Here is a 21,676-nt window from a genome sequence, read left to right as displayed (position 1 = left end):
GTTTTCTTTCTGTGGTTGTTATTTTGTTTTTGGGGACAGGAGTCTAAAAACTCCTTTATCTAGCTGATGATATTTTTTATGTTGTTCTGTTTCCAAATGCCAGGATTTCTCCCTCTGATTTCTGTCCCAGGCCCTACATGACTTTTTTCTGTTGCCACTAAAACTCGTGTTGAAATTTATCTTATGGCAAGAATGACCCCTTCTATGACTGGAGTGTTCCAATGCTTCATAGTGAGAAAAGGGGGAAAAAGTACCTGGTGTATCAGCCAATAGGCTGAGCTGTTGTTTCTTAAACTAGGATATTCCAGGACATTCTAAGAAACAGTCAAAACTTGATTGACCAGGATGTTCAGGGAATGGAATCCTGGTGAACTGATGTGAAGCAGTCAATCTATTTGTCATACTCCTTGTTGAAATCTTTCTAAAATTATGTGTTAACCCATATAACTGTCTTAGTAATATTAAAGATAATTTTCAGAAAAGGCAAAATCATGAGTCTCGTACAGATAGAAAAATGAACACGTGTTAAAGATTTTATTTTACTCATTAATCAACAAGGGAATCAGACAGATGTTATAGATGGTTGAATGTAAAAGTCCGGAAAGCACAAATTTTTACAGAGCAAAGGAATTAAGTTGCAAATGGAGGCAAAACTGGTTTTTCCACAGTAGGGAGGGAAGTCAATCCAAACTCTATGGGACAAGACAGAGTTTGCATATCCATCAGTTACCTGCAATTTGCAGAGGTACAAAATAGCTTAAAGACAATGAACCAGGATAGGATCTGGCAGCTCCGAAAGGGTGTGTGCTATAGACAATTCATAGGGTTTTCATTGAAGTACAACAGTTTTTTTCTGTAGTAAGATGCATGGTGGATACTTTTTTGGGGGTTGATTTTGCTTCTTGTAATTTTTCAGGGTTATCACCTCAATTCTCATCCAGGATTCAGTTCCATGTAACATGCATTTACTAATTACTTACTATATGTAAGACATTGCAGAGATACTAGAGACAAAAAAGACGGGCAGTATTTCTTTACCTTAAGTAGCTGATTGCCTGGTGGGGGAGACAGACATGCCACTCCCCCAACTAACCACACTGTGGAGGAGAATAAGAATCAGGGCTGCAGTAGAGATAGGAATGAAATCCTTTGGAACCGGAGAGGGAGGAGTTAACTGACCAGGGGCTAGGGCTGGGGAGATGACATGATGACATTTAAGCTAGTCTTGAGGGTGACAGGGAGGAAGAGGGTGTACAGGAGAGACCATTTCAGGGTGAGGAAACAGCAAAGTCCTGAAACTGCATGGCCTGTTCAGGGAAGGGTTAGGATGACAAGGACAGCAGGGGAATGGCAGGATGTGGCCGAGAAGACAGAGATTTGAGGCTAAGTCATGGAGGGTCCTGAATGCTGTGCTAAGAAACACAGGCTTGATTCTGAAGACAGAGGAAAGCTATTGAAAGCTTTTGAGAAGGGAGGGGATGATGGGATCGAACTGGTGCCTTAGAAGATGAATTGATTGTAGAATCAAGAGATTGAAGACAGAGGGACCAGTTTAGAGGCTATTGTAATATTCTGGGTGAAAGATGATGAGGACCTGCATCTGGGTAGTGGCCAGAGGGGTAGGAGAGGATGGAGATGGCATGATTTAGGCTTGGCTCCTGATTGGATGTGGGCAATAAGAGAGAGAAGGAGTTGGAGATGAGGAAGGTGCTGAAATTTCCAGGCTAGGAGATAGTGGTGCTATTGACTAAGAGAGGAAACACGCTGGGCATGGGGGTGGGGTGGGGAGCAGATTTATGGGAACAGATAATGAGTTCAGTTTGAGACACATTGAGTTTGAGGGGCTCCGTCGACATCCAATTAACAGCAAGTTGTTGGCAGCTGGAAATTCTGGTCTGGGTCTAAGAAGAGAGGTCAGGGCTACAGATACAGGTCTGGTTGAGTTGCAACTGTGGGAGCTCATGAGCTGAGAGACAAGAAGGGGCGGGGCTGACACACACATACACACTGAGGGAGAGAGGTGGGGGTAGTGGAGAGCCAGCGGGAGCCAGACAGACTAGAGGAGGATAAGAGAGGAAGACTGAAGGCTGAGGTGTGAGGAAGGAGAGTGGGGGTGAAGGAAGGAGGAAGGGGAGTGGGAGGAGAGAGTGGAGCCTGAGGGAAGAAGAGGAAAGTGAGATAAAGGAGGGAAAGGACTAGAGGCTTAGAGAGGCAGGAAAGGAGAGAAAGTTGGAGGAAGAAGGGACTGTGCCAGAGAGACATAGGAAATAGGGAGAAGAGAAGCGGGGAAGGGGGAGAGAGACTGTTGGGAGAATATGAGGGGGAAAGAAAGGTGATGAGGAAGAATAGAGGGAAATAGAGAGATTTAGGGGGAAGGGAAGGGAAAGAGATGCGTGGGGGTAGGAAGAGAAAGAGGGAAGGAAGGGGAAGAGATGGGAAAGGGTGTTAGAGGTGAGGAGAGAATGAGCATGATAAGGGCCAGATTTCTGGGGTGGGTAGAGATAGAGAAGGGCCCTACAGAAGGCAGCAGGCACAGAGTCAGAACAGCTAGGAGAGGGCCAACTATAGGGAAAGGGGTGAAGGCATCAGTAGCCTATGCTGCAGAGAAAGGGAGTTAGGTGAGGACCAAGAAGAGAACAAAAGTGTGCAGCTCTGCTCACCCCTCACTGCCTCTTTCCCTTCGCTCACTCCCTGTGTGCCAGACTGGCCTCCTGGCTCTTCCTTGATTTTAGCAGGCAGCCTTAAGCCTTAGGACCTCTGCATAGGTTGTTCCCTTTTCCATGGAATGCTCTTCCGCCAGATAGCCACATGGGTCCCTTTGCTTCCTTTAAGATGTTGAAATGTCTTCTTCTCAGCAAGACCTACCCTGATCACCCACTTTCAAGTTGTAGCCCATTCTGCCTCCCACCTCGGACCTTCGCCATGCCCCTTGGCCTGTGTTATGCCTCCTTCTAACACCACAATAAATATAGAATCATTTAATGTGTTTATTGTCTGTCTCATCCCACTAGAATATAAACTCCATGGAGGCAGGGGTTTTGGTTAATTGTTGAATCCCCAGTACCTAGGACAATGCTGGCACATAGTAGGAGCTCAATAAGTATTTGTTGAATGAATAGTATAATTGTGTTGAATATGAGCAATCTCTGAAAATTGTTTAAAGAATGAATTAAACAAATCCCTAATATGACTATGAGTTGCTTCTTTGGAAAGTGGAGAATAGCATAAAATTCTGGTCACTGTAGGGTTCTGTTCAATTGAACCTTGATGAATAAGGCTTTTGGCTAATAAGTCAAGAGTTTAAGGATCTCAAGATAAGTTTATTGGGTAAATGTCTCTTTTTTGATGCCTCATTTTCTCTAGAAGGTGAATTAGCTGTGCAGTGGTTGTTAACCAGTGAGAGAGAGCTGGACATTGGCTGGTGAAGGGGGTGGTATGTCATGGGGGTGACAGACTGAAGGAACAAGGATAGAAATGTGTGGTTCTTGATGGAACATTGTTGTTTGCTTCTTTGCTTATTTGTGGTCACAGTACAAGGAGTATTGCATCTGATTGGAGGAAGCTTTAAAGCAGGTTAGATATATGCATCACATCTGTATAACTCCCAACTTGAAATCAGAATAGAGTATTTTTGAAGGGCTTATAATGAAAGTGTGTGCTTCCTCTGGAGAGCTTAAATTGGCTACGTCACTCAAATACTTCAGTACCCATGGATTAGAATTGACGAGAAAAAGATCCCCAGTAGTCTTTCACTGTTCACATATGGGAACGACCCTCTAATTGTAGTTGGTTAGGCTAAATGTGTGTAGAAAAATATACTGTCATTTTATTTGTCTGAAATAGATTGAATTTCCTTGAACACTCAAGCATATCTGTCTTTATGATAATTTAAAAATCACTCTAGGTGATTAACAGCATCCTCATCTCCATCCTGAAACCTATGGATTCCTGAAAAGCTGGTGCTCCCTCATCTCCATTTGGACCTTAATTTCCCATGGTAGGCTGGCTTATGAGAGAGAATGCTTTAACATCTGGGTGCTATAATTACCTTTATTTAAGTGTTTCCTTGTTAAAGGTGGTTAAGCAGGTGGTTACAAGTTTTGATTTTTGGGGGATTCTTTTTCCTCAGGGGAAGTGGCCACAGCAGGTCCTATCTGGTGGTGAGTGGCTGTCATGATCTCTACAGCACCGCTCTACAGCGGCGTACACAACTGGACCAGTTCTGACCGGATTCGCATGTGCGGTATCAACGAGGAGAGGTGAGGAGGCTGGGAAGGTGGCTGTTGCCGGCTTCCAGTGAGGGGTGCCTACTCACCAGGGGGTTAGCCGCAGCAGGGCCTGGGGAGGGACCCTGGGGATGTGGCTGGTAGTCATTTCTAATTTTCCTGAGATAGGACGGGGCTGGGATGTGTGAGTGGCCTGCTGACTTGCCATCCCTGTTCAGATGAAGGTGAGGAGGCCAATAGATGACTTCACCAACTAGTATTTGTCTATACATTAAAAGCTGTCATGCCCTAGCTGGTTTGGCTAAGTGGATAGAGAGTCAGCCTGCGGACTGAAGGGTCCCGGGTTCAATTCTGGTCAAGGATACATGCCTGGGTTGCGGGCTCTATCCCCAGTAGGGGGCATGCAGGAGGCAGCCGATCAATGATTCTCTCATCATTGATGTTTCTCTCTCTCTCCCTCTCTCTTCCTCTCTGAAATCAATAAAAAAAAATGTTGTTTTTTTTTAAAAAGAACTGTCAGATGGTGGAATAAGGGGAAGCTCAGTCAATTGCAATTTTTATTTGCTGCATCCACGTTTGGTGCTCAGAATATGTATACGACATTTTTGGCCCTTGATATAAGCCTGGAAGAAAGGCAGTTCTATCACTGAGCTTTATACTGGGTATTGTTAGTGGGTGTTCTGCTAACCAGTGCTTTCCTGCCTCACGAGATTAATGATGATTCATAGTAAGATCCTTATCTTCATAAGGGAGATCAAACTGCTTAATGTAGTTTTTATATGAAATTGAGAGTTGGTGGTGCCTGCTCGATCTAGAGGTGTGTTCAGTTTTCTGTACACCAGAATAGTTCATTGACTAACCTATGTCATTTTCTGATCATGTCCTGTATGAAGAACACCCAATGTGGCCTTTAGATTTTATATTTGACTTTAATAACTCTTGGCCAGAGCTGTGTGTGATGGTTACAATGCCTCTCCCATTTTTAGAGAAGGCATGGCTTGCTGGTGTTTAGCCGTTGTTTCAATCTATCGCCTGTTTACATTTGATCAATCGCCTAAAACATAGAACGATATGGCTTTTCCTAAAATTCAAGATCTGGCATTTTCCTTGGATAAATCTTAGAAGTGTGTGGATGGGTATGTGTATATATGAGGGGAGTGTTGGCAATTTTGAAGGGAAAAGAAATGGACATCTTTGTGTGGATCTTCTTTCTTTTTCTGTTGTTAACTGGAGAAGTGTGTACTTGTTTGAGGTTCTGGTTAGGAGACTAGACCTTTTTTATTTTTTTAAAAAGCCATCAGCACCTGACAGCTTAAAGTTCTTTATACTGGGGAGCAAATTACAGATGGACTTAAAAGGAATTTAATTTTAGAATATGAAAGTCAAGACCAAGGAAAATAAGACAAAATTCTTCGCAGAGGTGCATGAGAAAGGTATTTTCCTTTGCATATGAGGTATTGCCTTAGATAATTATTATGAGATGGTCTGGGGAAGGCAGGGTAGTGCTGTTGATTTGTGTAAGTATTCTTTGGCAACTAGTTGTAAGTGTTTGAGACTTTGATACAGAGATCTGGACTAGAGCCTTCAAAAATATCAATGTATAAGTTACTTTCCTTCACTGTCCATTCTAAATGCCTTCTGAGAAAGGAGCAGGAATTGGGCCTCAAACCTGATTTTCCCTCTTTATGGACCTTTCTTGGGATGTTAAATTACCAGATATGCCTAGTAGTTAAGAAGACGTTTTAAGCGTTGTCACTTCTGATCTCATCGACCCTTTATTGTCACCTTCCCACTGCAGTCTAGGTCATGCTACAGCTGATTTCCAAAATGTGATCTCACCTTATTTTAAAGCCATTTCTTCAGCCCTTTACAACTTGTGGAACTTAAGACATTTTGGGTATAACGCTGTACCTGTGGCTTAACTCTTTTTATTTTAATATATATTTTTTATTGATTTTAGAGAGAAAGGGAGGGGGGAGAGAGAGAGAGAGAGAGAGAGAGAGAGAGAGAGAGAGAGAGAGAAACATCAATAATGAGAGAGAATGATTGATTGGCTGCCTCCTGCACGCTCCACACTGGAGATCGAGCCTGCAACCCCAGCATGTGCACTGACTGGGAATCAAACTGTGACCTCCTGGTTCATAGGTCGACACTCAACCACTGAACCACGTCGGCCGGACTGTGACTTAACTTTTAAAGTTATGTTTGGAAAGCCTGTCCAGCTTCATCAGATATAGTGATGGCTGCAGGGACAGTGGGCAGGGGCTTTCTCCTGGCCCCCGGTGGCTGACAGTAGTAAAACCTCCAGTTAAAGCTCTCTGTTTGCTTGCTTGCTTCCTTTTTGCACCCATTCATTCCTGCATTCAACAAACATTTATTAAACCCATTGAGAACAAACCAGTCATCATGAGACGTAAGTGGTGAGTGCTATAGAGAGACCAGATACAGGTCCTGTGGGAGTCTATGTGCAAGATTGATAAACGTCCTCGGGGAATAAAGGAAGGGAAGGTTTCCCAGTGGCAGTAACATTGGAGTTGGGGTTTAAGGGATGAGTAGGAGTTTGAGGTGAGGGTTGTTGGCCTTTCCCATGTGGTGTGTTTGGGGAAGACCCTGTGTGGAATGAAGGTGGTCTTGGGATGTGGTGGGACTGAAGCAGGGAAAGTCTGCAGGAGCTGGGAGAGTAGGAGCCTGGTGTGTGTCATGTAGTCAGGGAACTATAAAAGGCCTGGTCTGACGGGTGCTAGCCCTTAATAATTAGGAAAACGGCCTGGAAAGGCTGTGGCCAGTTCTGGTTTAAGTTCAACAAAGCCTTGAGCGTAACAGCCCAGGGTCATCTCTGCTGGGAAGAAATCGCGGGATTGATTTTCAGTCCTGATTGAAGCCTGCTTTGACCCCTGCTCCCTCCTCCTGGCCACCTGAACCCTCCTAACCTTGCCTCGTTGACCCACCTCTCCGGTTTTCCCTCTCCCCTGCAAGCTATTCCTGTCCCAGGTTCTCTCAATGGAGCAATTTAATGTTTGCTTAGTTTTGCACACCCCTCTTCTCAGAGGATTTGAAATGTGGCCTCACGACATTTTCCCAGAGCCTCGGGGGTTGGCACTCAGGCATGGGATGGCTGGAGTAGCCAGGACTGCTGCTCCTGCTGCCACTGCTGCCTCAACCTCCAGTGTCTCTGGGCTGGCAGCTGGCTCTGCACTCTCTGGTGGAGGGCAGGGTTTCTGCTTTCAAGATGATTTTATGTCAGGTGGGAGCTAAGCAAGGGGGAGAGGGGTGTCAAGTACATAGCCAGCTCCCCTTTGCATGGTCAGGAGGGGAAATAATGTAAATAAATAGCATTTTTCCTCTGCAGTCCTTCATGTGGAGTTGGTGAACAGGGGGCACTGGCGCTTAGTTTTCCTTGTCACACACACACCCAAACCATCCTTGGCAAATCTGGTCAGGACATGCTTCTCCTCCCATTCCAAGGCTGGAGGATAAGTCTTGCTTTTCTGGTCTCAGGAGTTGATGTCAAAGTATGTTTTCCCTTTTCCTCAGGCCCCCTTTTGCCTCATCCATCAGACCCCTGACTGCATTTGTATCCCTTGCTTCTCCTTACTATCATTTCTGTTTGTCGCCAACAGTCATTGCCAGCAATGGAACCCTCTCACTTCTACCAGCTTAGCTGCCTTTTAAAGGGAACAGTCCACCCCTGCCCCCCCCATTGCCACTTCTGGGGCCCTGAAAAGATGGGGAGAGGCCTGTAGTGAACCCCTTTCCTTGCCTTTTTGCTTCTTGCCCCAGGTATAAGTTTGGAGTCCGTCAATGGTGCCCTGTTCTAGTGAAAGGGAGGAAGTTAGCACAGCCCTCCCCATTCTCATGGGCTTGACTGCAGTGCCCAGTCTGCCCTTTGGCTAGGATGGTGGTGAGGCGGGCACTAGCTACTTTGGGAGCTCAGAGTGAGGGCTCCGAAGAAGGAATCCAAAAAATCTAGGCAATCTACCTCTCCAGAGGCGCACAGAGTGTTCCAGTCTTTTGCTCCATAGGAACCACAGTGGGCATTTCTGCTAGAGCTTTATTCTTGCACCCAAACCTCCCACTCAGCCCCTCGAACCATAGCTGCTGCCCCGCCGTGTCTTCCCTAGGGCAGTCAGTAGTACACTCTTTCTGTGGTCAAACCACCAAACTTCCAATGGGTGTTGTCTCTCTTTAACTTCACCCTCCCAGTCTGAACTTCCTTTCTTTCTTTTTTTTTTTTTTGGTCAGGATGTACCATTTTCTAAGATTCTTATCCAAAATGTAGAGAAGATTTTTGAGCAGGTGGGATGGTACAGTTAAGTTTTCCTCCTTTGGGACCCGGATCTCTGGCCTTGAGCCCTTCTCCCTATGATCTACCAATTTGAATTTGCAGTCGGTGGCTTTAAAGGCCTTGCTTTGGGATGGGAGAGAATGTGGTGGTGCTGGGAGATCAAGGAGAGAGTGGAGAGTTGGCAGGGGAGAAAGGCAAGAGGAAGGGGCTGGCTGGAGTTCCATGCTACTCTACAAGGTGGGAAGAGGTACCCTGGAGGGAAAGAAGTTGTACCCTTGAAATGCCTTCAGCACCCAGTGACCTGGTGGCCTCCAATCAGTATCATTACATGTACTAATAAGCATGGATCCGCTCTAGGCAACCCCATCGGGTGACTGGGTGATGAGTCATATTTAGAACATGAAACAGTGGAGGTGGTTATTTGTTTTAGGAAAGGATTACCCTTATGGTACCTGCAGCCTGTTTCCTTTATAGACTTAAAATAAGATTGCATTTAAGAGAAAAGCCCAGTTTGCATGCCTTTTGATATCTTCTGTGACTCACCTCTCCCCTTTTTGGCAATGCCCAGCAACTCACTTTGATGGGTAAGCTCTGGAGACAAGGAAAGGTGCTGGGGTGTCTTTTACACTCTTGATGAGAGCCCTAGAAAACAGGATACACGACCCAAAGAGGGGAATCTATAGACATCAGACCGGGCTCCTTTGCAAGAATTTGCAAAGCTGGGTGTGGAGGCTCTGGTTTATAACCTGGACCCTCCAGTTCCTTGTGATTTTTCGCAAGGGAAGCAAGGCAGGAAGGTTTATGGGAACCCAGACAGGCAGGGGGCATTCTGGAGAAGATGGCCGGAGCCCAAAGCCTAGGCCTCATGTTCCTTCTCTGGTTGTGTCTCCCATGCTAGAAGAGCACCTATTTCTGATGAGGAGTCCACGACAGGTGACTGCCAGCACTTTGGATCTCAGGAGTTTTGTGTCAGCAGCAGTTTTTCCAAGGTAAGGGGCCATGTGGAGCCACATGCCACCCACCAGAGGGTGGAGCTAAACTGCCCAGGCAATGTGCCCAGCCTGTCGTCCTCAGAAGAGGGACAGGGTATTTCCCAGGAGTTGCTGTATGTGAGACAGAAATTGGCCAGCTGCTCTTTGCTTCTACCGAGACCCTGTTGTTCAAGTTGCAAAGAGGACCAGCCATCGCCTTGCCCAGGCCTTGAGATACTTGAGCCCTCCACAGAGAACTACTAAGATGGGCACGTTGCTCTGTCGTTGCAGGTGGAGCTCACAGCAGTTGGAAGTGGCAGCAATGCCCGGGGGGCAGATGCAGATGGCAGTGCAACAGAAAAACTTGGGCACAAGTCAGAAGACAAGCCCAACAGCCCCCAGCCAAAAATGGACTATGCTGAGAATGTGGCAGAGGCCCAGAGCCTTTTGGTTCCCCTGAGCGGCCCGGAAGACGGGCTCAAGCTTCCCCCTACTGACAGCGCCCAGGCCGGGGGCGGCAGCAGCAGGCCCGACTGCTCCTGGATTCCCCTCAGCACGCAAATGAGCAAACAGGTGGACTGCTCGCCTGCTGGGGTAAAGGCTTTGGACTCTCGGCATGGTGTTGGGGAGAAAAATACTTTCATTTTGGCAACTCTGGGAACTGGAGTGCCCGTGGAGGGAACCCTGCCTCTGGTTACCACTAATTTCAGTCCGCTGCCAGCACCCATCTGCCCCCCTGCTCCCAGTTCTGCCTCCGTCCCCCAATCTGTTCCTGATCCATTCCAGGTTCCTCTCTCTGTCCCCGCCCCAGTGCCCCATTCAGGGCTAGTTCCTGTCCAGGTTGCCACTTCAGTTGCAGCTCCTTCCCCTCCCTTAGCACCAGTCCCAGCCCTGGCTCAGGCGCCACCATCAGTGCCCACACTCATCTCTGATTCGAACACCCTCTCAGTTTCAGCCTCAGTCTTGGTGCCTGTGCCGGCTTCTGCTCCGCCTTCAGGCCCTGTTTCCCTGCCGGCTCCAGCCCCTTCCCCCATGTCAGTCTCAGTTTCAGCTCCTTCCTTGACCTTGATCCAGGCTCCTGTGCCCCCTTCTGCTCCGACCCTGGTTCTCGCGCCAGTCCCTACTCCAGTTCTGGCTCCCATGCCGGCATCCACACCTCCAGCAGCTCCCGGCCCTCCATCAGTGCCCATGGCCACTCCAACCCCATCCTCTGGCCCGCCTTCCACCCCCACCCTCATCCCTGCCTTTGCTCCTACACCGGTGCCTGCACCCACCCCAGCCCCAATCTTTACTCCAGCTCCTACGCCCATGCCGGCTGCCACACCAACTGCCATTCCCACGTCTGCACCCATCCCGGCCTCCTTTAGTTTGAGTCGAGTGTGTTTTCCTGCAGCTCAGGCACCAGCTATGCAAAAAGTCCCTCTGTCTTTTCAGCCAGGGACAGTACTGACACCGAGCCAGCCACTGGTATATATCCCACCTCCGAGCTGTGGGCAGCCACTCAGTGTGGCTACACTGCCAACCACTCTGGGGGTCTCCTCCACTCTTACACTCCCTGTCCTGCCATCCTACCTACAGGACAGGTGTATCCCTGGCGTGCTGGCCTCCCCAGAGCTACGGTCTTACCCATATGCATTTTCTGTAGCCCGGCCTCTGACTTCAGATTCCAAGGTGGTCTCTCTGGAGGTGAACAGGCTTCCGTGTGCTTCCCCATCCAGCAGCACCAGCACCCAGCCTGCGCCTGATGGGGTCCCCGGGCCTTTGGCAGATACTTCCCTCTCCACTGCTTCTGCCAAGGTGCTTCCAACGCCACAGCCTTTGCTGCCAGCCCCCAGTGTGAGCTCAGCCCCACCGCACCCTGCCAAGATGACAGGTGGCACTGAGCAGCAAACAGAAGGGACTGCCGTTACCTTCTCTCCCCTCAAGTCACCTCCACAGCTGGAGCGAGAGATGGCCTCTCCATCTGAGTGCAGCGAGATGCCCCTCGACCTCTCCTCTAAGTCCAACCGCCAGAAGCTTCCATTGCCGAACCAACGCAAGACACCCCCCATGCCCGTGTTGACCCCTGTGCACACCAGCAGCAAGGCCCTCCTCTCCACGGTCCTCTCTAGGTCTCAGCGTACAACCCAGACTGCCGGCAGCAATGTCACCTCATGCCTGGGCTCCACTGCCTCGCCCTTCGTCATCTTTCCTGAGATAGTGAGGAACGGGGACCCGAGCACCTGGGTGAAGAACTCAACCGCGCTGATCAGCACCATTCCTGGCACCTATGTGGGAGTGGCCAACCCAGTGCCTGCTTCCCTGCTGCTGAACAAAGAGCCCAACCTGGGCCTCAACCGAGACCCCCGCCATCTCCCCAAGCAGGAGCCCATCTCCATCATTGATCAAGGCGAGCCTAAGAGCACTGGTTCCTCCTGTGGCAAGAAGGGAAGCCAGGCTGGGACTGAGGGACAGCCAAGCACAGTCAAACGTTACACCCCGGCCCGTATTGCCCCAGGGCTGCCAGGCTGCCAAAGCAAGGAGCTCTCTCTATGGAAGCCCACGGGGCCAGCAAATATCTACCCGCGGTGTTCAGTCAATGGGAAGCCCACCAGCACCCAGGTCCTGCCTGTTGGCTGGCCACCATACCACCAAACATCTCTGCTTTCCATTGGCATTTCCAGTGCCGGGCAGCTGACCCCCAGTCAGGGGGTTCCCATCAGGCCCACCAGCGTTGTTTCTGAGTTCTCTGGTGTGTCATCTGTTGGCCCCAGTGAAGCTGTGCACGGACTTCCTGAGGGGCAGCCACGGCCTGGTGGTCCCTTTGCTCCAGAACAGGACACTGGCACAAAGAACAAAACTTGCCGGATTGCTGCCAAGCCTTATGAAGAACAAGTCAACCCTGTCCTTCTGACTCTCAGCCCTCAGACAGGGACGCTAGCGCTGTCTGTTCAGCCTAGCAGTGGGGACATAAGAGTGAGTCAGGGGCCAGAGGAATCAGAGAGCCACCTCTGCTCTGATGGCACTCCTAAGACAGAAGGCCCCCAGGGGACTTGTGGCCTGAAGCTGGCAGGAGACACAAAACCTAAGAACCAAGTGCTGGCCACCTACATGTCTCATGAGCTGGTCCTGGCCACCCCCCAGAACCTGCGCAAGATGCCTGAGCTGCCTTTGCTACCTCATGACAGCCGCCCCAAGGAACTCATCTTGGACGTGGTCCCAAGTGGCAAGAGGGGCTCCAGCACAGAGCTTTCACAGCTTGGAAGCCAGGTGGACCTGGGGCGGGTGAAAATGGAGAAGGTGGACGGTGATGTGGTCTTCAATTTAGCCACCTGCTTCCGGTCTGATGGCCTCCCAGCAGCTCCCCAGAGGAGTCAAGTCGAAGTTCGGAGTAAGGCCGCACAGACTCGAGTGAAACAGGAAAGTGTAGGGGTCTTTGCTTGCAAGAACAAGTGGCAGGCAGACTCAGTGGTGACTGATGGGGTGACCGAATCTCTGCCGTCTAAGAAAATAAAATGTGGCAAGGAGAAGGATGGTGAGGAGCAGCTGCCACAGGCAAAGGTCATAGCCCGGAGTTCTCATGGACCCAAGGTGAGTATTGGACTGAGGTTGAGGGTTGAAGGCAAGGCTGAGACACCAGTGGCCTGCTTTGTCCTGCAGGTGTCAACCTTGTTTAACTGTGACAGGATTCTTGAGTAGCTCTGTGACCTGAACTGATTGGAAGGCTTGTATAGAGTGAATAATCTGCTGTTCCCTTTCTAAGTCACATTCTCCATATATGGTGTTGTAGCATGGGGAGGGGCTATATTTTGTAGGATGTGGGAAATGATTTGGTCCCTGAGGTGAGGGAAGCCATTGTCTCTGATGAGGTTGGAAAGCGGAAGAAGGTATTGGCGAGGGAAATCAATAACAGGCCCTTCCCAACAAAACCATTCTTCCTTTTCCTTTTCCAAGATGACCTCTGGCCTTGAGAACTTGGGGCCGAGGGAGGGAAGGGGGCTTTGACAAGGTTGTTGTCTGAACCACTTGGGAGCCTGCTCAGGATTTGCTTGGAGTTTAGTGGGGCTAGAGCCAATTTGGCTTCTGGGCTCATCTACCAGTTTTCTACCCCCTCTTCTACCCCCTCCCAATGCTTAGGGTGGCAGCATTGGGGCTCTGCCCATTGGAAATTTGGTGTGCAAGGCAGGTGGGCATCTGGGCCTGGATTCTTTTTTTTAATGTATTTTTATTGATTTTAGAGAAGAAGGGAGAGGGAGAGAGAGATAGAAACATCAATGATGAGAGAGAATCATTGATCAGCTGCTTCCTGCATGCCCCACACTGGGGATCGAGCCCCCACAACCTGAGCATGTTCCCTGACCAGGAGTCGAACCATAACCTTCTGGTTCATAGGTCCACGCTCAACCACTGAGCCAGGCCGGCCAGGCTGGGCCTGGATTCTTAATAGGTTTAGGATGGTTGCAGGGTTCTAGGCAAAAAGGTTGGCCAAGAGGATTCGACTTAAATCCAATGGTGCTCTAGAGGTGATCCAAAGGCCATTGGTGAGCCAAGGAGATTCTTGAAGCAGTTGAGGATAGGGCTCATTCAGAATATGTAGCAATTTGAGGTTATGTTAACAAGCGTTCAAATTGGATGTTGATATACATAGATGAATAGATTTGCAGCCAAAGCACCATGAATTTGTTTGTGGCAGGAGCTTTTATTGTTTTTTGGACTATAGAGTGCTTTGAGAAGTGATGAGAGCTATAGAACCTGTCCCAGAAACATGACTTCAGAATTTTGACAATAATTTCAAGGGGTTCATGGACCCACCCCCTTCCCAAAGCCCACCTATGGACTGCAGGTTAAGAACCCTGGGTATAGAATTCAGTTGAGTTTTGCTCAGTGACCTTACAACCACCTCTGTATGGCAGAGACATTCCAAGTAGGAACATAGGACATGACATAGTAGAGCATATATAGTAGAGCATTTGCTCAGGTAATTGTGATCTGCCCTTGGGGGTAATAATAATAATAATAATCCTCTATAATAAAAGTGTAGTATGCAAATTGTCCCCTTGACTGGGAGTTGTCGGGAGTTTGACCAGGGGGCAGGGCCGACCAGGGGAAGGGAGAGAGGCCATGGCCAGCAGCCACTAGGGACCCTACCAGTGTACGAATTTTGTGCACTGGGCCTTTAGTAATAATAATAATAATAATAATAATAATAATCCATGTCATTATTAGTTATTACCATTTCTTGAACTCCTACTATATACTATGAGCTTCCTATATATGTTATCTAACTTAATCTTTAAAATAACACAATGAGGTAAACACTACACTCATTTTACAGATAAGAAAATAAAGGAAACAGACTGAGTGGGTAAGTTACCCAGCTACTAAATGGCAGAGCTGGAATTCAAACTCAGTTCTCATTGGCTCCGAAGTTCACATTCACTTCAGCTATACCATAGTATCATTCACCCTCATGCACAGCTGTTTCACTGACCACTTAGCAAGTGTTTGAGGAGCTCCTACATGCCAGTCCCTCCCAAGCAGTGGGGTATGTTGTCAGGAGGGAGGTGTAGCATTTTGGTGAGTGTACTCTCTGGAGCCAGGCACAGTGCCTGAGTTTGAATCTTGGCCCTACTTAGCTGAGTGATGTCAGTCAAGTTACTTACTCTCTCTGGCTCTCAGTTTTCTCATCTATACAATGAGACAATGATTTTGCCTACTCTAAAAAAAATAATAGTGCCTACTCATAGGGCTGTGTAAAGATGAAAGGAGATGATGATGTGAAATGTCCAGAATAGGCAGGTCAGTAGAGACAAAAAGTAGATCAGTGGTTGCCTCAGGTTAGTGGGGATGGGGATTTGGGGAGTGATGGCTTCATGAGTATCAGGTTTCCATTTGGGGTGATAAAAAGTTCTGGAACTTGATAGTAATGATGGTAAAACAACTCTGTGACTGTTAAAAACAATTGAATTGTATGGTGTATCTCAACAAATTATATGTCAACAAAGCTGGTAAAAAAAAAAGATTAAATGAGGTGATAAACATAAATGCTGAGAACAATGCCTGGCACATAGTAATTGCTTAGTAAGTGATAGCGGCCACTGTTATTATTGTTAGTATTGCTAACAAAATAGATGTGCTGTCTGCTCTCATGGAGCTTATATCTTGCAGATGACTCAATGACAGGCTAGGCACTGCCTATTCCTATCTTGGATGGACAGTTCACTGGGCCCACTGACAGATGCAGAGGCAAGAGAGTAAAGTTACAGGATTAGGGGCCTTGAGGCAGTGCTTAGCAATGGCCTATAATGACTTAATAAACGCCCATTTTTCAGGAGAGCAAATAACTTTGAACTTTCTTTTCTTATATTCCATTTTCCTTAGAAAAAAACCATTGATAAGCAAACTATGATCAGGAGTTAATTTAAAAACAGCCCCTTTCAGGGCATGGCCAAGAATCAGAAGAGTCACCTGTCTCCAACTCCACCTGCCCCAGGGCCTTGCAGAATCCTGAAGAGCCTTTTGAATCATCAGAGAAGAATGAGTTCTGCTTCATCTGGCTCTGAGTGTATTTAATTATCTTCTCATCCCTTGTAAAACTTCTTGGGAAAACCTTTCAAAACCCTGCTCACTGGAATGTTCATCTTACACGGTGGCCCCACCCTCCCAACTTTTTGCCTAAGTTGGAGTACGCAATATATTTTTACTCTTAGTGCTGCCCCTGCAGAAGATACAGACAGACATCCCTTCTATATGTTGTACTTGTTTTTGTCTTTTTTAGTAAGTAAAAGTTAATGATCTGTACTTGAAAGAGCCAGCTGAAAAACGATATTCAGAAATAAGTAGGACATGTTCAGATTTACATGCATGGAACTTTCCCCCCCCCCCCGACTTAAAATAGGTTTTCTCTGGCCATACCCCAAGGTCAGATTTTAAGCAGCAGTCCCCATCTCCTTTCTTCCTCAATTATTTTCTTCTCCTAACAAGTTATATTGTAGGAACTGGCAGCAAGCAAAGGGAGGAACTGAACTTGAATATTTAGCTGAATAAGAAGCAGGCAGTGTTCATGGGTTAGTAGGAGTCCCTGGAATTTGATGGGGAATGGCAACTTCCCTGTCCCTGGAGAATTGAGATCCCCATTCCCATGGAAAATGTTCCATCAATAAGATAACTGCCATCCCCTTAGCTGGAGCTAGACAGTGATAACCTTCTAGATGGTGGCGTATAGGTCTGCTTAGGGGGAAAGAACGTTCTTCCTATGCCTTACTTTGTTAAGACATTTTGCTTATTCTGCATTCCCTGGATACTAGATACTAAAAATCCCTACCCTGTCCTATTTCTTATTTGGTGGAAGGAAGAGACCTTGGAGCTTGTGAGAATATGTGACTATTAGGCTGAGAGTGTCTTTAACAGTGCCTGTCTGATGCATTGAACAGGAGGTGTGAGTTGGGTTGAGCAAAACAGTCGAGGGCACAAGTAGGGAAATAGAAGAATGAGAGCTGATGCAAAGAGGCCCAGTGTGGGAGCCAGGAGCACTGATCCCAGCTGCCACTTTGTCACTGCAAGCGCAAATATGCTAACTTGCCAGGTTTGCCTGGTAAGTGGCAGCCCCTGAGTGAGCATATGCTGTGGGTTATGTATTGCACTGGACAAATCATATAACTTATTGTCTTGGAACCTCAGTTAACTTGTCTTTTTTAAAAATATATATATTTTATTGATTTTTTACAGAGGAAGGGAGAGGGATAGAGAGCTAGAAACATCGATGAGAGAGAAACATCGACCAGCTGCCTCCTGCACACCCCCTATCGGGGATGTGCCCGCAACCAATGTACATGCCCTTGACCGGAATCGAACCTGGGACCTTTCAGTCCGCAGGCCGACGCTCTATCCACTGAGCCAAACCGGTTTCGGCTAACTTGTCTTTTTAATGGGGATGATTTTAGCTTCCCTCTCAGGGTTGTTGGGAAGATCAAATCAAATAATAAAGAGGAGAGTATTTTGAAAAGTTGAAAGTGCTACAGAGTATAAAGTGGCTTTATTGATAATGCCTGGGCCTTTTCCATGCCTTTCATAAATGTGGGGAGATTTGGATTGCTCCTGTGTCAGGCTTTTCTACTTGTTTCAGTTGAATTTGTTCTCTGGTATTAATTTGCACGTGAAAATAGATAATTTTTCTTGAGTTGGCCCGTATAGTGAATTATTTTCAGTTGTTGGTGTCAATACCATTCACAGTGAACTTAGATGAACAATATAGTCACCGAGCTTGCAGAAGAGGCATTTTTGTTTTCTGCCAGTCTCTCTGCTGCTGTTTGGATATACAGAGTATGGGGCCTGATTTTGCACCTTTTAAAATGACTTTGGGTGTTTATTTAGCATGTGAATGCAGACTCTGTAGACATGTTTAAAATGCTGGGGTGTAGATGTTTATGAGGATTAGCTAGGGCACAGGTTAAAGTTCAGAAAAACCTCTGCATCCAGCTGGGGAAGGCAGCCAGTGGTCCCTTTCCCTGGCCCCCACCTGGTGTCCATGTGTCAGAATCGGGGCACAGGGCTCAATATTAGGAGAGCTTTCTTAAGAAGGGAAACTGACCTCAGACCTGACCCTCTCTACCTCTCCACAGTGCCGGAAGCCACCTAGTGACTCCCAGGAAGTCACCAAGAAAAGCCCCAAGGGGGCTTCAGATTCAGGAAAAGAGCACAATGGAGTCAGGGTAAAGCACAAGCACCGGAAGCCAACCAAGCCGGAGTCCCAGTCTCCAGGAAAACGAGCAGATGGCCAAGAGGAAGGTAGGCCCCTGGGTCCTGGCCCTCTGGGCTGGGCTGGGCTGCAGAGGGATCCCTCTGCAGGCCGGAAGGAGGGGCTCTGAGACTGACCAAAAAGTGAGACTTCCTCACTCTGCAAGGAGGATATAATTGACACCTCTGAAATCAAAGGGAAGAGAGAAGGGAGAAGCAGCTTATTTGCCTCACCCTGGTTGCTAGAATAGAATAAGACATAGTCTGAAGGCCGAAAGAGGTGGTTTTCAGACAGGCAAAAGTCAGTTCTGCAACAGAGGAGACAATACATTACCTGGCAATAGGTCCAGGCTCAGAGAAGAAACGGGCTTAATGAGGATTGATACTAAACAGCAGAATGGGGGTTCATTACACTATTTTCTTTACCTTGGATGTACTTGAAAACTCCCATTACAAACAGCTAAAAATGAACAGCTAGCCAGCTAGAAGGGTTTAGAGAAATTCTAAACCCCTATTATTTAGGGACGCACAATATGTTTGGGGTGGGGAGGTGCTCTGCCACTAATAGTTACTTGGCGCCCTCATCAGAGAGAGAAGCCCAAGTATTTCTGCCCCCAGTAGCCTGTGTTCATAGCCTTGCCCGTCTGACATGACCTGCCTCTTTTCTAGTCTGTTCTTATATAGCAGTTTCCCTCTGTCCTCCGCTTCCTGCTCCCCTCTTCCTGCCTCGCTCAGTCCTCTAAGATTCATTGAGGTTGCCCTTCTCTGGGACTTGCTCCAGCTCTGTGAGAACTTTGTGGAGGTGCAGCAGCCGCAGAGTCGTACAGGCAGCCTGGCCTTCCCCTTTCTGGCATGCTGGCGAATCTATTCGATGCACTGCCTTTTTTTGGTGTCAGCAAAAATGACCCAACTCCCAGGTTTTCAAAACCACCAGGAAATGCTCCTTTTCGAAAAGAGATACGTAGATTGATAGCAGCCTAACGGGAGCTGATAACTGAAACCAGGGAAAACATACACCCTCCCTTGACTTTCCCACCTGAGCCGCTCAGGGGGGGCTTCCCAGTCCTTAGACTCTGACTGTGATATTTCTGCCTTCTGCCCCGAAACCACACATCACTTCAGGTTCCTTGGAGAAGAAAGCAAAGAGCAGTTTCCGTGACTTCATCCCTGTGGTTCTGAGCACCCGGACGCGCAGTCAGTCTGGTGAGTGAGTGCGAGGCTGTGGTCCATCTTGGCACTGCCAAGAGAGATAGAAATCTAGCCAAGTGATGTTGACATTGGCCCAGTTGGAGATTTGGGAATTTGACTCACTGTGCTAAGATGCCCAGCTCCTGGTGGAGACAAGAGAGCCCAGGGTGGGGATGGGTGGGGGGATTGCCCAAGTTGTGAGGAATATTTACTTAGATTTTCAGAACAGGGATTTGATATCTCTTGTTGGCAGCCCATGGTAAAAAGAGGAAAGGCCTGTGCCACTTAGGCAAACTGGCTCTACCGCAAGCTTTGGCATCTCATGATTATTGGGGCCAATCTTGGACACAGACATTTAGCCCTAACCCTAACTCTGGTTCACCCAGATTTTTATGCAAAGTGGATAGATTGGGGAAGCAGGGCACAGTGTAAGCTCAGTTATCTGACATTTTATTAACTGACACTTCAGCACATGGCGAGCACAGTGGTAATTGGGACTCATAATGACAGCCTGGAAGCCTCACAAAATCCTTAAGTGTCCTCTGAATCATCGAAGAGGGCTTACATTGTTACCAGCCCCATTTTCACATTAAACACATTCTACCGCATTTGATTCTTTAGAAATTGGTGATCCTGTGTGATCTCTATGGTGATTCTGTATTATCCAGAATATTAGATTAACCAGAACACTTTGTTCCCTGCTTGGTCTGTATAATGGCAAGTTTGCTAGATATTTGCTGTCTTTAAGTGGTGTTACTACTTGAAGCTTTGGTCAAGGGCTGCTCTGTTTGTCTCAAACCATTTCTTTCTTCTGCTGACCTCACTTGGCTTTGGAGATGGTTAATAGCCAGGCCTTGGGAGAAAGAGGGTGGTGTCTCAGATCTGCTTCTGAGGGAGATGTCAGATCCCCTATAGTGCTAAACTGGGCCAATTTAGGATTGTACTTTGGTTGTTAGCAGAATTGAAGGAAGGAGTGGGGAGGAAAATGGCCTCTTGGCTAGGTGGCAGAAGAGGGTAGGGAAGAAACCATCATCCTGGGGTGGTGGGGAGAGAAGGGGGAAATGCTTTGCCAGAGGTGTAGAACAGCTGCAGCGGGGTAGGGGGAGGTACCAGGGAGAAAGCTCCACCCCTGGACTCTTGCCACTCAATAGGAGGTGGGGTCAACATAAGGGAAGAGGGACTGGCTGAGGAGCATTTGGGCGGGTCTAACCCAGGCCAGTGCCACAGGAAAGGAACTCCTTCTTGCTTCGCTTTTCCTGAGACCCTACTTTGTGAAGACCCAGATCTGCTTCTTTAGGGTGGCTCTGTCAGCGAGATTGGTGGTCACATAGTAAGCAGGGGCGGGGGACCCCATGCCAGTCTGCCCTCCCTCACTCTCTTCTAAATCCTAATTTCCCAAGGGGCAAGGACCTGTGGCCCTCTCCTGCTCCTCACAAAATGCTTGGCACCTTGTAAGCACTAAGTAAGAGTTTGTGGAATGAAATAAAGTGGCAACATGGATGAGGAAGGGTGTGTAGTTTGGATACTCAATAGTTGTGTGATATATTAGACTCTGTAAAGTGCATATGAGCAAATGATCTCCTTTGAGCCTCAAAACAGTCCTGTAAGATCATTAAGGCAGAGGACAGTAGCCCCGTTCCATAGATGGGAAAACAGAAGTGAAGGAACCTTCCTACAGCATACAGCTAATAACTGCCAGAGCCTGAACTTGAACCCAGACCTTCAGATTTCTAATGCAGGGCACTTGCTTCAACACCATACTTTGTCCTTTGAAGAGGTACCTGACCACCTTCTGTATGTCCTGTCTACAGGAAGCATCTGTAGCTCCTTTGCTGGAATGGCAGACAGTGACATGGGAAGCCAGGAAGTCTTCCCCACAGAGGAGGAAGTGGAGGTGACCCCCATCCCAGCTAAGCGTCGGAAGGTGAGAAAGACCCAACGGGACACCCAGTATCGTAGCCACCATGCCCAGGATAAGACTCTGCTGAGCCAGGGCCGCAGGCACCTGTGGCGAGCCCGAGAAATGCCCTGGAGGACAGAGGCTGCCCGGCAAATGTGGGACACCAATGAGGAGGAGGAGGAAGATGAGGAGGAGGGTCTGGTGAAGAGGAAGAAACGGAGACGGCAGAAGAACCGAAAATATCAGACTGGGGAGTACCTGACCGAGCAAGAAGAAGAGCAGCGGCGGAAAGGGAGAGCTGGTAAGGCTGGCCAGGGGGTGCTGCCCCAGTGAGCTGCTGTCACCCAAGCTACAATGACTTTAGTTTCGGGGTACCCTCTGGCATCTTGGG

The 21,676-nt window shown here is 48.0% G+C and overlaps 1 protein-coding gene across 9 annotated transcripts in view; it reads left to right on the top strand.

The window, feature by feature from the left end:
• Window positions 1-21,676, top strand: part of BCORL1 (BCL6 corepressor like 1) — a 67,131-nt gene that overhangs the window by 17,131 nt on the left and 28,324 nt on the right. For 7 of the 9 annotated variants that reach the window (XM_079765297.1, XM_079765300.1, XM_079765296.1 and 4 more), the window contains 6 exons: window positions 4,130-4,259; window positions 9,410-9,500; window positions 9,774-13,052; window positions 18,083-18,248; window positions 19,320-19,400; window positions 21,197-21,586. In XM_079765297.1, coding sequence (XP_079621423.1) covers window positions 4,174-4,259; window positions 9,410-9,500; window positions 9,774-13,052; window positions 18,083-18,248; window positions 19,320-19,400; window positions 21,197-21,586 — 4,093 coding nt within the window. In that variant the 5' untranslated portion in view covers window positions 4,130-4,173. Of the gene's footprint in view, window positions 1-3,901; window positions 3,998-4,129; window positions 4,260-9,409; window positions 9,501-9,773; window positions 13,053-18,082; window positions 18,249-19,319; window positions 19,401-21,196; window positions 21,587-21,676 lie in introns of those variants that run through there. The other 2 variants (XM_079765301.1, XM_079765303.1) reach the window with 2 other exon arrangements.

This window comes from Cnephaeus nilssonii, assembly GCF_951640355.1.
Source record: "Cnephaeus nilssonii genome assembly, chromosome: X".
In the NCBI taxonomy this organism is placed as follows: domain Eukaryota; kingdom Metazoa; phylum Chordata; class Mammalia; order Chiroptera; family Vespertilionidae; genus Cnephaeus; species Cnephaeus nilssonii.
This window is presented reverse-complemented; position numbering and strand designations above follow the sequence as displayed.